This window comes from Sinocyclocheilus grahami, unplaced genomic scaffold (assembly GCF_001515645.1).
Source record: "Sinocyclocheilus grahami isolate Dianchi unplaced genomic scaffold, SAMN03320097.WGS_v1.1 scaffold370.1, whole genome shotgun sequence".
NCBI lineage: Eukaryota > Metazoa > Chordata > Actinopteri > Cypriniformes > Cyprinidae > Sinocyclocheilus > Sinocyclocheilus grahami.
Window position 1 is genome coordinate 361631 of NW_015505549.1, and position 16693 is coordinate 378323.

General features: G+C 37.4%; 1 protein-coding gene across 1 annotated transcript; it reads left to right on the top strand.

Annotated features, from left to right (window-relative positions):
• Positions 1-11807: 11807 nt before the first annotated feature.
• On the top strand, positions 11808-15978 carry LOC107549378 (uncharacterized). The gene is made up of 7 exons (XM_016230440.1): positions 11808-11956; positions 12799-13116; positions 13345-13650; positions 13823-14122; positions 14958-15272; positions 15427-15711; positions 15877-15978. The coding sequence occupies exons 1-7, from the start codon at positions 11860-11862 to the stop codon at positions 15891-15893; spliced, it is 1638 nt and encodes a 545-aa protein (XP_016085926.1). The 5' UTR covers positions 11808-11859; the 3' UTR covers positions 15894-15978.
• The last annotated feature ends 715 nt before the right edge of the window (positions 15979-16693 follow it).

The window sequence follows — 16693 nt, forward strand, 5'->3', positions numbered from 1 at the left end:
GAACCAGAGGTCAAATAGGACTCACACCAACACTAAAGAACACACCGGTGGATATCTAATTTAATATAAAAACAATATGTCACTTTCCTCATATTAGCTTTCATACAAGGTCAGAATTCATTTGAAGACCAGCTTGTTAAGTTTCATGACTTCCTGTGATAGAGGAAACTGATGTAGGCTGAATGCTGTTAGGCAGATTTACACATACAGACAAATATCAGAGTTCAGTCGTGTTTCTGATCAATCTTGACTGTTTTCAGACATTTTAAGCATTGCTATCGAGAGCTTTTCTGTGAACCGATGAAGAAAATGTCTCCGAAATCAGTTTGGTTCTGTTTGTGTTTGTGGCGTCTGGTTGGTGAGTTTGAAATGTGTTTTTATGGCTTCAGTTGCTTCTGTTCTGGTAGCATGTAATAAATGACTGGTTAAATTAGTCAGAGAGGATTAACATTTATTATTCTCATATATTCGTTATTCTCATACAGAAATACACCATGATATTAATTAAAAGTATCAAAAAAAAAAAAGTATTGATTAAAAGTGAAGCTTAATCAAACCAACATCAAGTGATTTTAAAGCTTTAATCTGTGAAAAACTCTGTTCTTCAGGAGTGTTTGGTGATAAAGTGTTAGTGAAGGAGGGAAATTCAGTCACTCTAAACTCTGGTCGTACTGAAATACATGATGATGATCTGATTCAGTGGAGGTTTGGACCTGTAAACACTTTAATAGCTGAAATCAGGGCTGTTTCTAGGCAATTTGACACCCTAGGCGAAATCCTATTGAACCCCGAAAATTATATAATTATATATATATATATATAACGTCCCCTTAAGTCCTGCTCACATTAAGCACTGTTGTAAGTGAATGAATTGATTCAGCATTTCGACACCTCCGTAAGGATGCATTTAACTCGACAAAGCGGTCTAATAAAGGATGTATTGATCTCGTGAATTAGCGAATTTTACTATATAAATATTTTTTAATTGGTTGTTAAAGTTTATATGGGAATATTACATGACACCACGATCCTTTAACAATGCATTGGCGCAAAAAACGCACACCTTTTGGACAAATATGCCACAAAAGTGCAACAAATTCTGGCTAAAGAAAATGATTTTGTGCACTTTATTTACTGTACCATTATTTTTAATTGGCCTTTGAACTTAGCAAGTGTTACCTTGCCAAAGCACTGACAGAGCCCACTGATCTAATGGCGTTGTTGAGCGCTCCAAATGCAAACTTTGCATGCAACAATCAGGCAGCAATTGACAGCACTCTGGTCTAGTGGCATACAGGCATCGTCAGATTGACAGTACTCTAGCCCAATAATGTTGGGGGATCCAGTGACCATGCCACTCTTTATCACAACCCTGCTAAAAGTGCCCGTACGTGCGCTCATTGGCGCCCTTCAGCTGGTGGCGCCCTAGGCGACCGCCTAGCTCGCCTATTCCTAGAAACGGCCCTGGCTGAAATCAATAAACAGGCGGACAGATTCACTGTACATGATGATGTTCTTGACGGGAGATTCAGAGACAGACTGAAGCTGGACAATCAAACTGGATCTCTGACCATCACAACTGAACATGCTGGACGTTATAAACTACAGATCAACAGTGTGAGAAAGAGTTTCAATTTCACTATCAATAGTGAGTAAATTTGTGCAACACTATTTACCACCTATTTACAAAATAATTGATCCAAAGTGCATTCATGTGACAGCATCAGCTCTTGTGTGAACACAACATTAATGCATTGTGGTGCTCTTCTGAAAGTGCATTGCAGATCAATATTTTTTTAAATAAAATTGTAAATTATGTTTTTGTTTTGTTTTGTGCAAACGTAGCACTCAAATCTCTTCATATAATTGAGGTTAAACCACTGGAGTCACATGGATTACTTTAATGAGGCCTTTTCTACTGTTCTGGGCATTGAATATGTAAGTTGCATTTCTGCGTATGGAGGGACAGAAAGCTCTCAGATTTCATCAATAATATCTTGCAGTGAATCTTTGTGGTATGCATGTTTCATTTCAATTCAAGACTTTGCTTGTTTTGAAAGTATGGAATGAATATTGTATGCCTTTAAAGTTGCTAAATGTCTTTTTAGATGTGAATTTTTTTATGCTGCTCTGGTTTTACATCTGGTGATATTCAGGGAGAAAGTGAACAATTGTCACAATCAGACAGGTGTTATATGCAAATAATCTGTAGTAAGATAAAAAAAAAAGTGTGTGAAAAGTGGGGGGAAAAGTTTTCTAGTTTTGTTACATAATGTAACATTTTAGTGTAATTGTATTTTATGTACTGTAACATTTTAGTTTAATTGTATTGTGAAATGTTTTGCAGCTTTTTTAATGTGATACTCTGTTGTTATTTTTTTTAAAGTTTTCATTGTAATCTTTCATTGTAATTACTTAAACAAATTACCTTTTAAACTGATAGTATTAATCTTTCAATTTTTTTTCTTTCGGTTAACGGTTAAACGGTTAATATGAGCATCCCTATTCTGAACTCTTCAGTTATAACAAAATAGTTAAATCTACAGTTCATCTTATAAGGTTCATAAAGGAACCTTGAAAACAGGCCAGGTATAAGAACCCTTCTGCTACAACAAAGGTTCTAAAATGAACTGACAACATGTGCCAAATTATCAATGGATTATTATAGAACCTATAGGTTCAACTTTGAACCTTTATTATAGTTAGAAGTTCATATTTGCACTTTTTGCGCATCCGTTTCTGTTACTGGATTGCCTGCCTGGTGTTGACTTAAGTTGTGCCTGCCTACTGGATTCTGTGTTTGCCTCTGCCCTCTGGATTTGTTGATCTTTCTGGGACTGTTTTCTCCCTATCGATCTTCTCGCCTGGCCTTCAACTGTGCTCCCCTGTCCCCCGAATTCTCCAGTCCAGAGTTCACCTCATCGGCCGGTGACCGCTGTTTCAGTTGCTTTTCTTTTGTTTAATAAACGTTCTCAACTACCTTTTTTATTTGTAATTGAATATACTTAAACTAAATGACTTAATATACATACATACTTAATATCCTCTATATTGCTTTTTTTTTTTTCAAATGTATACCTTTTGGTAACATAATTAGAAATCCATTGTATGTATGAAATGTTACAGTATGAAATAAAGTTTGTTTTTATGAATTTGTATGGATTTTTTAACTTCAAAGTTAACACAAGCAGTTAAGTTAAATAGAACAATATTAATGAACAATATTTATTAAACAATAATTAAACAGTATTACATACTTATCCTGTGTCTGATATAACACGCAGAAAAGACAATATTCAAAATCTGGCATAAAAAAATAAATGTAGTAAAAACGTAGTCTCACGGTTGCAGAATGTCGCGCAACAACGTTGCTACAGCCCTTTCGCATCTTACATTTCTACGCAGTTACAATGTTTTAAACACGTAGACGGCGACGTTGCCTTTGTAAGAATTGAACGTTGCATAGACATTGTCACAACGTAAATGTGTTTGCTGGGTAGTCATCTAACCAACATGCAATTGCATAAATGTTTGCAGGAATTTCCCTCATTATAAACTCAAAAGCTGCGGGATGAGTGAAACTATGAGGTATACCAAGGGTCTTCAACTAAAATTGCTTGAGGTCCAGTAATGAACCCTCCTCGCCAGCCTAAGTCCGGACAATTATAGGCCTACCTAAAAACATTAATTGACGGTTTTTGCCAGACCAGAGTATCTGCAGGATATTTAAGCTCATATTTAAAAAAAAATGTAAGACCTTTTTTTAAGACCAGCACAAATGAAATTAAAATGACTGCAAAAAGCATGATTTAGAGTTCAGATACAGGTTTTCACAAAAACAATTTTTTTTAAATAAAAGTGATTAACTTTTCAACCTTTAAACCATTTTTTAAGAATGGGAGGCAAAAATATAAATTATTATATTAATTTAAACAATTATTATCAATCATTAGCCTATTAATTAAATAATTATTACATTTAAAATGCATTATCTTCTTGTCGATCCACCAGTTCACATTTACGTGTTTGCTGCATAAAAACATGGGCTGATTTTCACGTTGGTCTGAACAAAAACAGCGGACGGGCTTAATAAAAATGTTAATTAATTCTCTACCAGCAGGTGGCGCTTTTGGAACGGCAGAAATATTGCGGTTTCCCGATAACGACAGTAAACAAATCAGCGCAGCAGCTGACTTTGAAATGTGCAGCGCTCATATTCAATGAAATCATAACCTTTTGAAGTTTAATTGTCACATTAAGCCATATCACAATTCTTGTCTTACCGTCCCCAAATTTAAGACCTCCTGAAATTATTCTCAACAAAGGTTCTAAAATGAACTGACAACATGTGCCAAATTATCAATGGATCAACTTTGAACCTTTATTATAGTTAGACGTTCATATTTGCACTTTAATGATCTTTTTTGAACTCCGAAGGTTCAGTCTCTTAAGTATTCAGAGACTCAGCCTGGCTTCATACAACTCTAGCTCAAACCTGGCTTCCCTTCACTTTTGTCCCTATATCAATTTATTTCATTTCGGCATATGCTATCCTATTATTAAAGCGTTAAAATAAAATAAAGTGTAGGCTAAATCATTTTTCACTTGAGATTTTATAGATGATTAAAATAACTTTAAAATCTCAAGCTTTAGCATAAACTGCAATTGCAAATTGAAGAACACTATAATAGGACTATACACATATGTGATGTATCTGTCAGGAACCAGGTTTGATCTTTGTCTCTCTTCGCTAATTTTTCCTTTTGTTTCTATTGGTTGCTCTCAGCTGATTGCTGCTCATTTGATTTGCATGCGTTTCTTTTCATTTCATTTGTCTGTTATTTAGTTTCTTTGCGGGATTATTTTCTTGTGTCTGCTCACGCTAGTCACCGCGCATCCGTTTCTGTTACTGGATTGCCTGCCTGGTGTTGACTTAAGTTGTGCCTGCCTACTGGATTCTGTGTTTGCCTCTGCCCTCTGGATTTGTTGATCTTTCTGGGACTGTTTTCTCCCTATCGATCTTCTCACCTGGCCTTCAACTGTGCTCCCCTGTCCCCCGAATTCTCCAGTCCAGAGTTCACCTCATCGGCCGGTGACCGCTGTTTCAGTTGCTTTTTTTTATTTAATAAACCTCCTGCGACCCGTGGTTTATCTGTGTGTATTCAGAGCCAGAGAGCAACGGACTTTCATTTATTTCATAATAAAAAACTGCGTTAATACATTAACGCGTTAACTTGCCCAGCCCTAATATATACATGGCAGGTTGTACCATCTCTCCACTGGCATTCACTAAGGTAATGGAGATCATAATTCGGGCATTCCGTTGGGTGGTTGGAGGGGAATGTTTGAAAAATAGGTTGCGGCTCCCTCCAATCAGGGCATGCATGGATGATATGACTATCATAATAATGACAAAAGCATGTACTAAGCGGCTGCTGGATAAGCTCCAGGAAAACATCAGATGGACACAAATAGAGATTAAACACGGAAAATCTCGCAGCATCTCCATTGTCAAAGGCCAACTCACTAATGACAGGTTCTGTATAGCGGGAGAACCCATACCAATGGTCACGGAAAAGCCCATCAAAAGTCTTGGATGTTGATACACCGCAGACCTTAAGACACAAAACAGGTGGAACAACTCAGGCAAGAGACAGTCAGTGGACTCAAGAGAATCAATGGTACAGCTCTTCTGGGGAAGTTGAAATTGTGGTGCTTCCAATTTGGTATGTTTCCACAGCTTATGTGGCCAATTTCCATATACGAGCTCACTTTATCTCACGCCAAGCACCTGGAGAGACTGGTGAGTGCACAATTGAGGAAATGGATTTGGCTACCAAGATACCTTAGCAGCATAGAACTGTACGGCAATGGAGCTCATTCTCTTCCTATTTCAAGCCTTGTGGAGGAGTACAAATGTGCCAAAATGAGGCTGGAGATGACGCTTAAAGAATCTTTTGAACCATGCGTAAGAGATGCTGCTCCAACATTTGCGACAGGGAGGAAATGGAATCCAGTTACAGCGGTTGCTGAGGCAAAGGCAGCCCTCATACACCGGGAAATTGTGGAGCAAGTCCAATATTGTAGAGGGGACGTGGGTCTGGAATTATAACACCTAAATGGCAAAAGGCAACAGCAAAGGAATAGCGACCCCTGGTGGTGGAGGAGGTACGCCGTCAAGAGGAAGCAACTAGATGCACTAGAGCAGTCTCGCACGCCCAACAAGGCCACTGGATGAGGTGGGAAGGTATAGAACGGCGTAAAATCATTTGGAGTGAGCTGTGGAGCATGGAAAGCAACAGGCGAAGTTTTATCGTGAGAACCACATATGATGTGCTGCCCTCTCCAACAAACTTGCAGGTATGGTGTGGGCAAGACCCAGCCTGCCACCTGTGTGCAGCCCCGGCAAACCTCAGACATATCCTGGTGGGTTGTAAGACCAGCCACAATCAAGTACTGAAGTGCTTGGCGGCAGCAATAGAGACCAAGAGAGTGTCAACAAACGCCATCCCCCAAAATGCCAAGAATACCTTACCAAAAAGGCAGTCCGTTGTTAAGGAAAGGGAGAAAAAGCGCCTGTCCCCTGACGTAGGCCAGCTGAATATAGCCAGGGACTGGGACATGCGAGTCAACTTAATCCACAGTCTCACTTTCCCATTTGAAATTGCAGTCACCAATCTGCGCCCAGACCGGGTTCTCTGGTTCAACTCCAGAAGGATTGTCATAATAGTCAAACTGACAGTCCCTTGGGAAGAGGCCATTAACGAGGCCTTTGAAAGGAAGAAACTGTGATATGCCAACTTGGCAGCTGAGGTAGAGAAGCGGGGCTGGACAGTGAAAGTATACCCGGTGGAAGTGGGCAGCAGTGGCCAAATGACGATGTAACAAAGTGACACACACCCGGGTCTGATCAGCCTGTGGTGGGCCTGCCTCGGCTGAGGGTGTCTTGTGATAAAGGGTCGAAACACCCAATGAAGCTGGGGTACACAACTGATGATGTGTTGCATTGGTGGAAACTCCGTACAAAGGTCATTGGCAACATCACCTCAACAAAAGGTATCTTTCACCCAGGCTAAAGTTCACACAGAAACTGGGATCGTGGGACTGTGTTCTGCTCACAGCGAAGGAGAAAATGTTCTATGGTGCGGCTAAATTGTGCTGAATATTGGGATCATAACACCTAGTCCTATCATGCAAACTACTGTACAACAGTGCTTTCTAGTCCTCGAATCTGATTGGCTGATAAAAGTGTGATATTAGAGTGATATCAGAACTCCTCCAAACGTTTCACTGTTTGTATCACTCCACTTGCCATATCTTTAACAGCGAGTGTCATGGCGGATGCCCAAATCCACTATAATTTTAAAATAATACTGTTTTTGTGTCATGGAATGCAGTTTTAAGAGTTTTTTTAGGCGATAATGTATTTGTTTAGACTTCAAATATGTGAGCTCCAGGGCGTCAGCAGCTGTTCAGCACTCATGATCCCACCGAGAGCAGCCTCACCTCGGCCAGATCTTCTGAAATTCGCAGCTGGCTTTGATGTCGCTATAGTGGTAAAACAGGAGATATAATTCGTTTTGGGTAAATCTAATGGGCAGTCTTTGGTCTCATTAATCTATTGTTTGTTCTAGAGCAAATTTTGGCAGAGAGCAAAATCTCATCACGTTATATTTTATGTAACTTCAGTGCTATATTAAAGCGCTGCCTTCGTACTTTTGACTGAATTGTCTAGCAACTATTATGATGGCTGTTATTGTTTGTTATTTAATAAATCATATTTTATATACATAATAGTAGCATTTAGTATTGGGAAACTGTGTGGGTGTGTTCGTGATGGCGACAAGAGATTGTTTTATGAGTCAGCGGTAAAGACTTTATATTGAAAGAGATTTTTAGCATTTTAATGAGTTCAAAAATGCATTTATTAAGAACTTATTAAGAAGCAGAAAGGCCGTATCTCTTTGCGACCACAACAAACGTGAACGTGAACAGTCACTCAGTATTACTTGATGCAATTCACAACTATCTCAATTACAAAATTAATTGTATTCAGTTGTGTTTTAGGCACTAAAACAGTCCAGTACTTTATAGTCAAATCCATTTCTATATTGAAATAATGAAGATTTCTGTGCCACCCCAGACTGGTTGCTGCCCCCTTCCTCGGACACATGTTTGTGAATGGGCATTTGATTTACATTTGAGAGAAACTAAGATTGTAAATAAGGATACAAACCAGCCACTTTTCACTGAAAATTGCCATTGTAAGTTCAAAATAGGCCATCTGTGTAATTCAAGTAGATTCAATTAGTTGAAAACTCTTGCTACTTCATACTTCAATACAAAACAATACTAAACTTTGAAAAAAACCTCTAGATGGCGCCTTCTGATGGGGTGTTAAAGTAACTGATGATATTCAAAGAGTTAAAAGACTTGGCACAAGCTGATTGGTTCATGCTGTATATGCAGCCAATGAGCTTACTGCCTTGCATTTATATGGCTGGTTAGCATTCACTTGAGATTCCTGCAGCGCGCTTTCAGATTTCTCTGATACCCTCCACCTTCCCCAGCTCCACCTGTATAGATCTGCTACGGGGTTATTTTATATGCTATTTGTGCAGCAGCAGTATGTCTTAAATACTCATGGTACCGTATCGCCATATGCTTTGGTAAAGGAGGCAATAAATAATCCTCTGCTTCCAATTAGTGGTCATAGTGGGAATCATGACATTCATTTTAATAGTATTTGTTTTTCTACCAGGTGAAATCTTGGCAGAAATCATCCTTTTAGCATGGCATTTTTTTCATGAATTATCTCTTTAAAGGTCTCATATTGTCAAAACTGAATTACCATTTTTTCATGATGACTGAGGTCTAAGGGCTATGTAACTACCATATAAGTTTCAAAACAGTCAATCCACAGACAAATGCACATGGCCTGCATAATGTAGCTGTATGTTTTCACGATCCGTTGTGACTTCCGTAAAAAGGTGATGTCAGAACTACACAGTCGCCGCCTTCAGTCACCACCCCGAGCACTGCCCATCTTCTCACCCTTCTTTTGCCAAACCCCCAGACAATATCGTGTCCATGCCATTGCTGAGCAACAACAACATGGAAACATGTCAAGAAAACGCTGTTCAGTCGATGGATGTCAGGAAACTACATCATTGCACAGGCTTCCGAACTAGGGTTGGGCCGATAGACGATGCCATCATACATCGCCGAAGTCTGATAGACTTCACAATGTTGAACCGGCATCGTGATCCTCCCATCCCACCGTCCCCCTGAAAATTGCTTTTGAATGCACGATTTTACTTTCACTTTCACTTTCGAGATTCGCGATCGCACGTACTTTGTTTATACTATGGAGCGGCAGTACTTACCACACATTTTACAAGATTAGATGTTTGTCAGTGGTGCTCAGGATACAATTCGCCATCGTCCTCAGTCATCTCTCCTTACTTTGTTTATGTGGTAAGTGAAATTTTATGTAGCCTACTGTAGTATAACAGGCATTATGTAATGTCCGCAACCCGTAAGTAAACTTCTCACACATTATATGTTACATTATGGAGCCAGCATAATGTGAAATTATAGTTTGTAAATGGTTATGCAACGCTAACGTGTTGCTAACTTGATGCTGACGTGTTGTATCAGTAGGAAAGCAATAGTTACGTAGATTACTGCATTCGTTTTTTGAAAAAAAATATTACCATTCTGAAACATCTTGTTGTAAGCGCATTTGAGGAGGTGGTTGTTTGTCTCCTGTCGTCGCTGATTCAGAGTCTGAGTCCGGCTCAAACATGTAATGCCGGAAAACATTTCCCTCAGCAGTGGCCATCATTACATGAGTTTCTATTTACAGGTGTTTCTATTTTTCTATTTGCCATAGCAGGCTACACATACATGACCCTAGTTACCTGTGGTTGGCCTGGCCGTGCGTCACTCAGAAAACAATAGGCCAATCAGAAGAGAAGCTCATGAATATTAATTAGACAGGCCAAAATCGACCTGTTCTTAGCAGAGCTCCTGAGAAAGGAGCTGTAAAAATATATTTAGATGGTTTTTGGTACATATACCACAAATATATATTCTTAAGGACATCAAAACCTAAAATAAAACTCCAGAAAGATATAATATTTGACCTTTAAGTAAAAAACCAAAACAAAAAGAAAAACATGCAGATGTTCTTTGAAATAAATGTTACTATTTAAAAATGTGCTAAAATATTAATAATTTTGAGGCAAATTATATATATATATATATTCAAATTACCTAACTAAAAATTGAGCAATAGTACGTGTTTGAAACTAAAAATTAATAAAAAATGTGTTCTACTGTCTGGGGTCTGCCATCAGGAGTTAAAGTGGATGTTATGTGACTCTCTTCTCTTTTTTATTTTTTTTACTTTTCACTTTTTTCCCTATGGTATTAAAAAAGGGGGAAGGGGGTTCAAACCTTTGTCACTTTTTACACTCTTGATGAGTTTGTATCCTTCCATGCACAAGCTAGTAATGGGCTTGTGGTCATGAGTTAGTGTGAGTTAGTGTTGAAGGCTACTAGAATACAGGGGGGCGCCGACACTGATCTTGCATACCCCTCGGCAAATGTCCAGTTGCGCCCCTGCACACACGCATGTGCGGTAAGATGATTTAAGTGTATTCAGATGTTTAATGATGAGCAACTTTTAGAAAACGCTCAAAAACCCAAGTGTGGATGGATGCACATTAGGGCTGAACGATTAATTGCATTTGCGATAATATCGCGATATGAGAAAACGCGATTTTTCAATCGCAGAGGAATTAATAAATAATAGAGAGAGAATAATAATAACAACAGTTATTCTCTCTATGCTATTTTTCAATGTTTCAAGGGATGCAGGTGTTTTTTTCCCTGTAGGTTTTTTTAATTAAAAAAGCATTAATTTTTCATAATGTTTAGTGAAATTATTTGGTAGTCTGAGGGTGGAATGGGGATTTGGGAAAGGGGGGCAGGTTTTTTTTCTAGGTCTAAAGGGGGGCGTGACCAAAAAAGTTTGAGAACCACTGGCCTAAAGTTACCAGACAGTGTTTAGTGCAGTCCACATGTTTACATATGTTTATTACAGTGACTGTGAATGACCTAAAGTAGTGTGGTAAAGCAACAGATTTGTTTTTATATTTCTGCAATCTACTTTAGTTTATGTGATTTGTTACTGACTTTCATATTAATGTTTACACCAGGCTTATATAAACATAATTATTACATGCTCACAAGGTTGGAAGTTCAAGAAATCAGTCAATATACTGTGATTGTAGTTGTTAAATAAAAATGTCATTCATATCAATTCATGCATCACCTAATTTCATCGTAACATATAGGCCTGGCTTACAGAAAATAACATTTATGTTTAATCTATCTAATAGTGTGTTGATCATACTATACAATGATTTATAGCTTGTCTTTGTTGAATAATACAGAATATAAAGAGCTTTAAAAAATAATTGCATATTAAATCACAATCGCAATATTGGTAAAAAAAAAAATCGCAATTCGATTATTTTCCAAAATTGTTCAGCCCTAATGCACATTACCAATCCTGTTTATTTCTCCTTGATTTACGCTGGTTTTGATGCTTGTGTGCTTTCCCTTGCATCTGTCAACATGTTTGCTGATCACCTGAACATTGCCTGTCCTTGGTTGTAAGTTTGAAAATGTAAGTTCAGCAAAACCTTGTTGATTTTCATGATGTAAAAGAGGATGAACTGTGATGGAGGTTAGGGGAGGATTCACACACAACCAGATAAATAGCACAGTTCAGTCGTGAGTGTTTTCAGACATTTTAAGCATCACTATCGTGAGCGTTTCAGTGAACCGATGAAGAAAATGTTTCTCAAATTAGTTTTGTTCTGTTTGTGTTTGTGGGGTCTGAAGGCTGAAGCCCAGGGGCCTACAATTATGGACCTGGCTAATGGTAAAGTACATTTTTCATATAATAATTTTATATATGGGAGTTTGTATATATATATTATATATATATATATATATATATACATACAGTTAGGTACATATATATTTGGACACTGACACAATTTTCATAATTTTGTATGCCACCAGAATATAATTAAAATGAACCAATCAAGATGAAATTGAAGTGCAGACTTTAAGCTTTAATTCAAGGGCTTGAACAAAAATGTAACATCAAATGCTTAGGAATTGCAACCATTTTTATATACACAGTCCCCCCCCCCCCCCCCCCCTTTTTCAGGGGCTCAAATGTAATTGGACAAATAAATATAATCATAAATATAATGTTCAAGGTAGTGTTTACTTTATGTAACCACTGTTCCACAGAAGCCACCTTCTGGCAAAGAGTGAATTTGCATATTCACTTATATTCACATTTATCGCAGAATAGTGTTGTAAATGTTAATTGGCATATCAACAAGAATTTATTTATTTTTTCGAAATTCAACAAATAATCGTCAAGGGACAAAAACAATTACCTTGGGTAGGGGGACCTACTGTAATGCTTTAGCCCAGGGGCCTCTGGTTATCCGGTGGGTGAGTTTGAAATGTGTTTTTATGGCTTCAGTTGCTTCTGTTCTGGTAACATGTAATAAATTACTGGTTAAATTAGTCAGAGAGGATCAACATTCTGTAATGATATGTCCACTGAGCGTAGTCTCCTTTCATTCATTTCATTCAATATTATTCACTTAACATTTAAATAATTAAAAGTATTTTAATGAAGGACTCATCAAACCCACTTCAAGTTTTTTAAATGTTTAATCTGTGAAAAACTCTGTTCTGCAGGTGTGCTTCAAAATGCAGGAATAATGCTCCAGTCAGTTACGGAGGGAGAGTCATTCACTCTAGGCTCTCGTCTTCCTAAAATGAAGAATAATGATGTGATTCAGTGGAGGTTTCATAACACTTTATTAGCTAAAATCAACAAACAGACCAACAGAATCACTGTATTTGATGGTCCTGACGGGAGATTCAGAGACAGACTGAAGCTGGACAATCAAACTGGATCTCTGACCATCACAGACATTAGAGCTGAACATACTGGAATGTATTATCTTCACATCAATGGACCAGTAAAGAAAACTTTCTATCTCAATGTCAATTGTGAGTTAAATATATGTTTCACCTGTTTTATTTTTTGATCACCAGATACAATATTAATCCACACACCATTTTGCTCATTTTGTGTCCATTCTGTAGTTTTATATTTTTAATTTCTAATTTAAATTTTAAACTATTTACTTTTGTAAACAATCATAAAGTTATTTAGAAGTCTTAATCTGTGACAAACCCTCTTTCTGTTTGTTCTCTGTGTGTTTGGTGATGATGCAGCGAAGCCCTTGTCAGTGATGGAGGGAGATTCAGTGACTCTAAACTCTGGACTTACTAAAATAACAGATGATGATCTGATTGAGTGGAGTTTTCTATTAATTAATTTAGTTGAGTTCAATAAACGTGATGACAGAATAACTGTATATGAGGATGTTCATGACGGGATATTCAGAGACAGACTGAAGCTGGACAAACAAACTGGATCTCTGACCATCACAAACATCACAACTCAACATGATGGAATTTATAGACTACGGAGAACTGGAGGATTATATTCATCAAAAATAATCAGCGTTTCTGTCTACAGTGAGTAGAGATCATTTGTCCTGTCCTTCAAGTACTCTTAATTCATTGTCTATTTACATACTGATATTGTTAAATCATTTTGTAGTTTGAAATGACAGACCGTATAAACACTCACTCAGCACACTAAACTGAAAATAAGTTAATATTTCTCTTCATTCTCTCATGTTTTCAGCTCGTCTGCCTGTACCCGTCATCAGCAGAGACTCTTCACAGTGTTCTTCATCATCACCATCATCTTCATCATCATGTTCATTGGTGTGTTCAGTGGTGAATGTGAGTCATGTGACTCTCTCCTGGTACAAAGGAAACAGTTTATTGTCCAGCATCAGTGTGTCTGATCTCAGCATCAGTCTCTCTCTACCTCTGGAGGTGGAATATCAGGATAAAAACAGCTACAGCTGTGTGCTCAACAATCCCATCAGCAACCAGACTCAACATCTGGACATCACTCAACTCTGTCACACATGTTCAGGTATGGCATTGAGCTGATCTCAGTTTTGTGTTTTTATTCCTCAGACTCAGTGAAGCTGTGACCTGATTGGTTCTCTCTGCTCTGGTGGGCGTGGCTACTGTCATTGTTCTGGTTTATGACATCAGATCCAGAAGAGCATAATCCCTTGTGTGAAGAAATATTAGGCATCATAAATTTAAATATAAATTACTGTTTTCTAAATTAAACAATTGGCTTTCATATGGCCACTGTACTAAAGCCAAAGTGCTGTACAATTATTTTTAATTATCGATACTTATTTTAGTAATAATATTTTTTCTATATTTTAATTATCGTATGTTTTAGTACAGTGTCAGCATAAAAAGGCCAATTATTTAATTCATGTTGTCTTTATAATATCACGCTTATAATATACGAGCTCTCCAGCTGGTCAGATTTCAGCCTTTCAGAAAGCTTGGGTTATTATACATACTGTACGTGCATGCAGCTTTAGCCATGGCAAAGTTTATGTTGTTATGGGATTTAAAGTAGTGGTCTCTGTGCAGATTTTCGTCTGTGTTTCACACTAGCATAGGCTACTAAGATTTCAAATTTAGCACCTGTCAACTTTACTGACAGGTGACTCGAGGACGCACACTAATACTAATCACAATCATTAAATTTTTTTGTCACAATTATTAACATTTTGTGTATTCTTCAAGGTTTACATATGTAAACGTTTTACGCTTTTGTTTCTTTTGTCTTTGTACTTCTTTGTACTACTGCTTAATGTTTTGTTTTTCATTTTAGTGAAGCTTCATCAAACCAACATTAAGTGAATTAAAAGCTTTAATCTGTGACAAACTGTGTTCTTCAGAGTCCGAGTCTGCAGGTGGCACCGTGGTTGTGAAGGTGGGAGATTCAGTCACTCTGAAATCTGGTCTTACTGAAATTAAGAATGATGATTTGATTCAGTGGTGGTTTGGAATGAAAGACGCTTTAATAGCTGAAATTAATATTTTGGCCGGCAAAGTCACTGTATATAATGGTCCTGATGGAAGATTCAGAGGCAGACTGAATGTGGATCATCAAACTGGATCTCTGACAATCACAAACACCACAAATAAACACAGTGGATATTATACAATACAGATCAACAGTGTGAGCAAAAATATGCGTCTCGCTACCCAAAGTGAGTTAAATATCTGTTTCACCTGTTTTATATTTTAGTTAGTGCAAATATTCAATTATTAATCCAAACACCATTTCTGTGTTCATTGTGAATTTAAAAAAAAATTATTATTTCAAATGATGAACACTGTTTCTGTGTGTGTTTGGTGATGCAGATGAAATATCAGCGAAGGAGGGGGATTCAGTGACTCTGAACTCTGGTTTTACTCAGTTGGATGAGTGGGATTTTATTCAATGGTATTATAAACTAAAAGATTATGAAGTACTGATCGATTCAGTCACTCAATATCAAAACACCGCTAATGGGAGATTTAGAAACAGACTAAAGTTGGACAAAAAAACTGGAACTCTGACCATCAGAAACATCAGAACTGAAGATGCCGGATTGTATTTACTAGAAACCGGAGATGTGTTCAGTCTTTTCAATGTTACTGTCTACGGTGAGTTACGGTATCAGTTTAACCTGTTTTATTTATTCAAGTTTTAAAGTAGATCTAGTGTTTAGATGTTGATTTATCCTTAAAATGATTAAATCCATATTTCTTACAACTCATTTACATTTCTTAGAAGCTGATCTAAGTTTGATGTTTATTTTTTTCCCTCAGATTCTGTGAAGCTGTGATCCGATTGGTCCTCTCTGCTCTGGTGGGCGTGGCTACTGTAATTCTTCTGGTTTATGACATCAGATCCAGAAGAGCTGAACAAGATCAAGCACAAATTAGAAACATGATGTAATTTCTCATTTAACTATTTCAATCATTTTTTAATCTTCATGTATTTTAAATGGCTTTATATTAATCTGCTGCATCAACATTCATTCATTGGTGGCACATTTCAACTGTTGATTTGTGAACAAAAGTTACAAAATGCGAGTGTTTGTAATGATAAATACTAATGATTACTACTTTCTATTTGCCTTTATTTGTACCATCTAATCTTCATATTTGATTGAGGGATTTAAGCACACTTTCTTGTCTGGAGCTCCTCCTGGGTGAACATGAACGAATGAAAATAAAAAGAGCTCTCTCTTTCCTCTATTTTTAGATCTAGTTTGAAAGGTTTATATTTGCCTCATATAAGACTCACAGATCTCACTTTACAACTACTGATTTACGTACATCTAATGTGGTTTGATCTGTTGGTGGACAAACCGCTTCTGCATTATGGGCCATTTACACAGAATGCGTTTTTGCATAACTCTGCTTTTCCGTTGTTAAAGTGTCATGAAACCCCTCTGTTTCAGTACTGGTCTTTTACATCTTATATTTGAAAAAGACTCCAGAAATAGGCATGTCAAGCTTTGAAAAAGTGGGAGTGAAGAAGGTAGAAACAACCTATAAAACACTACAACCAGTGGTCAAATTCTTTTCAAAACTATTCTTTCAAAATGGATGATTCAATTAGAATCGAAGCAAGTTGACT

Bases quoted from the DNA above. Each gene is read 5' to 3' on its own strand.
- LOC107549378 (XM_016230440.1), top strand. From the start codon at position 11,860: ATGAAGAAAATGTTTCTCAAATTAGTTTTGTTCTGTTTGTGTTTGTGG. The intron at 13,117-13,344 runs GTGAGTTAAATA...GTGATGATGCAG, and splicing joins TTTCTATCTCAATGTCAATT to CGAAGCCCTTGTCAGTGATG. The intron at 14,123-14,957 runs GTATGGCATTGA...TGTGTTCTTCAG, and splicing joins ACTCTGTCACACATGTTCAG to AGTCCGAGTCTGCAGGTGGC.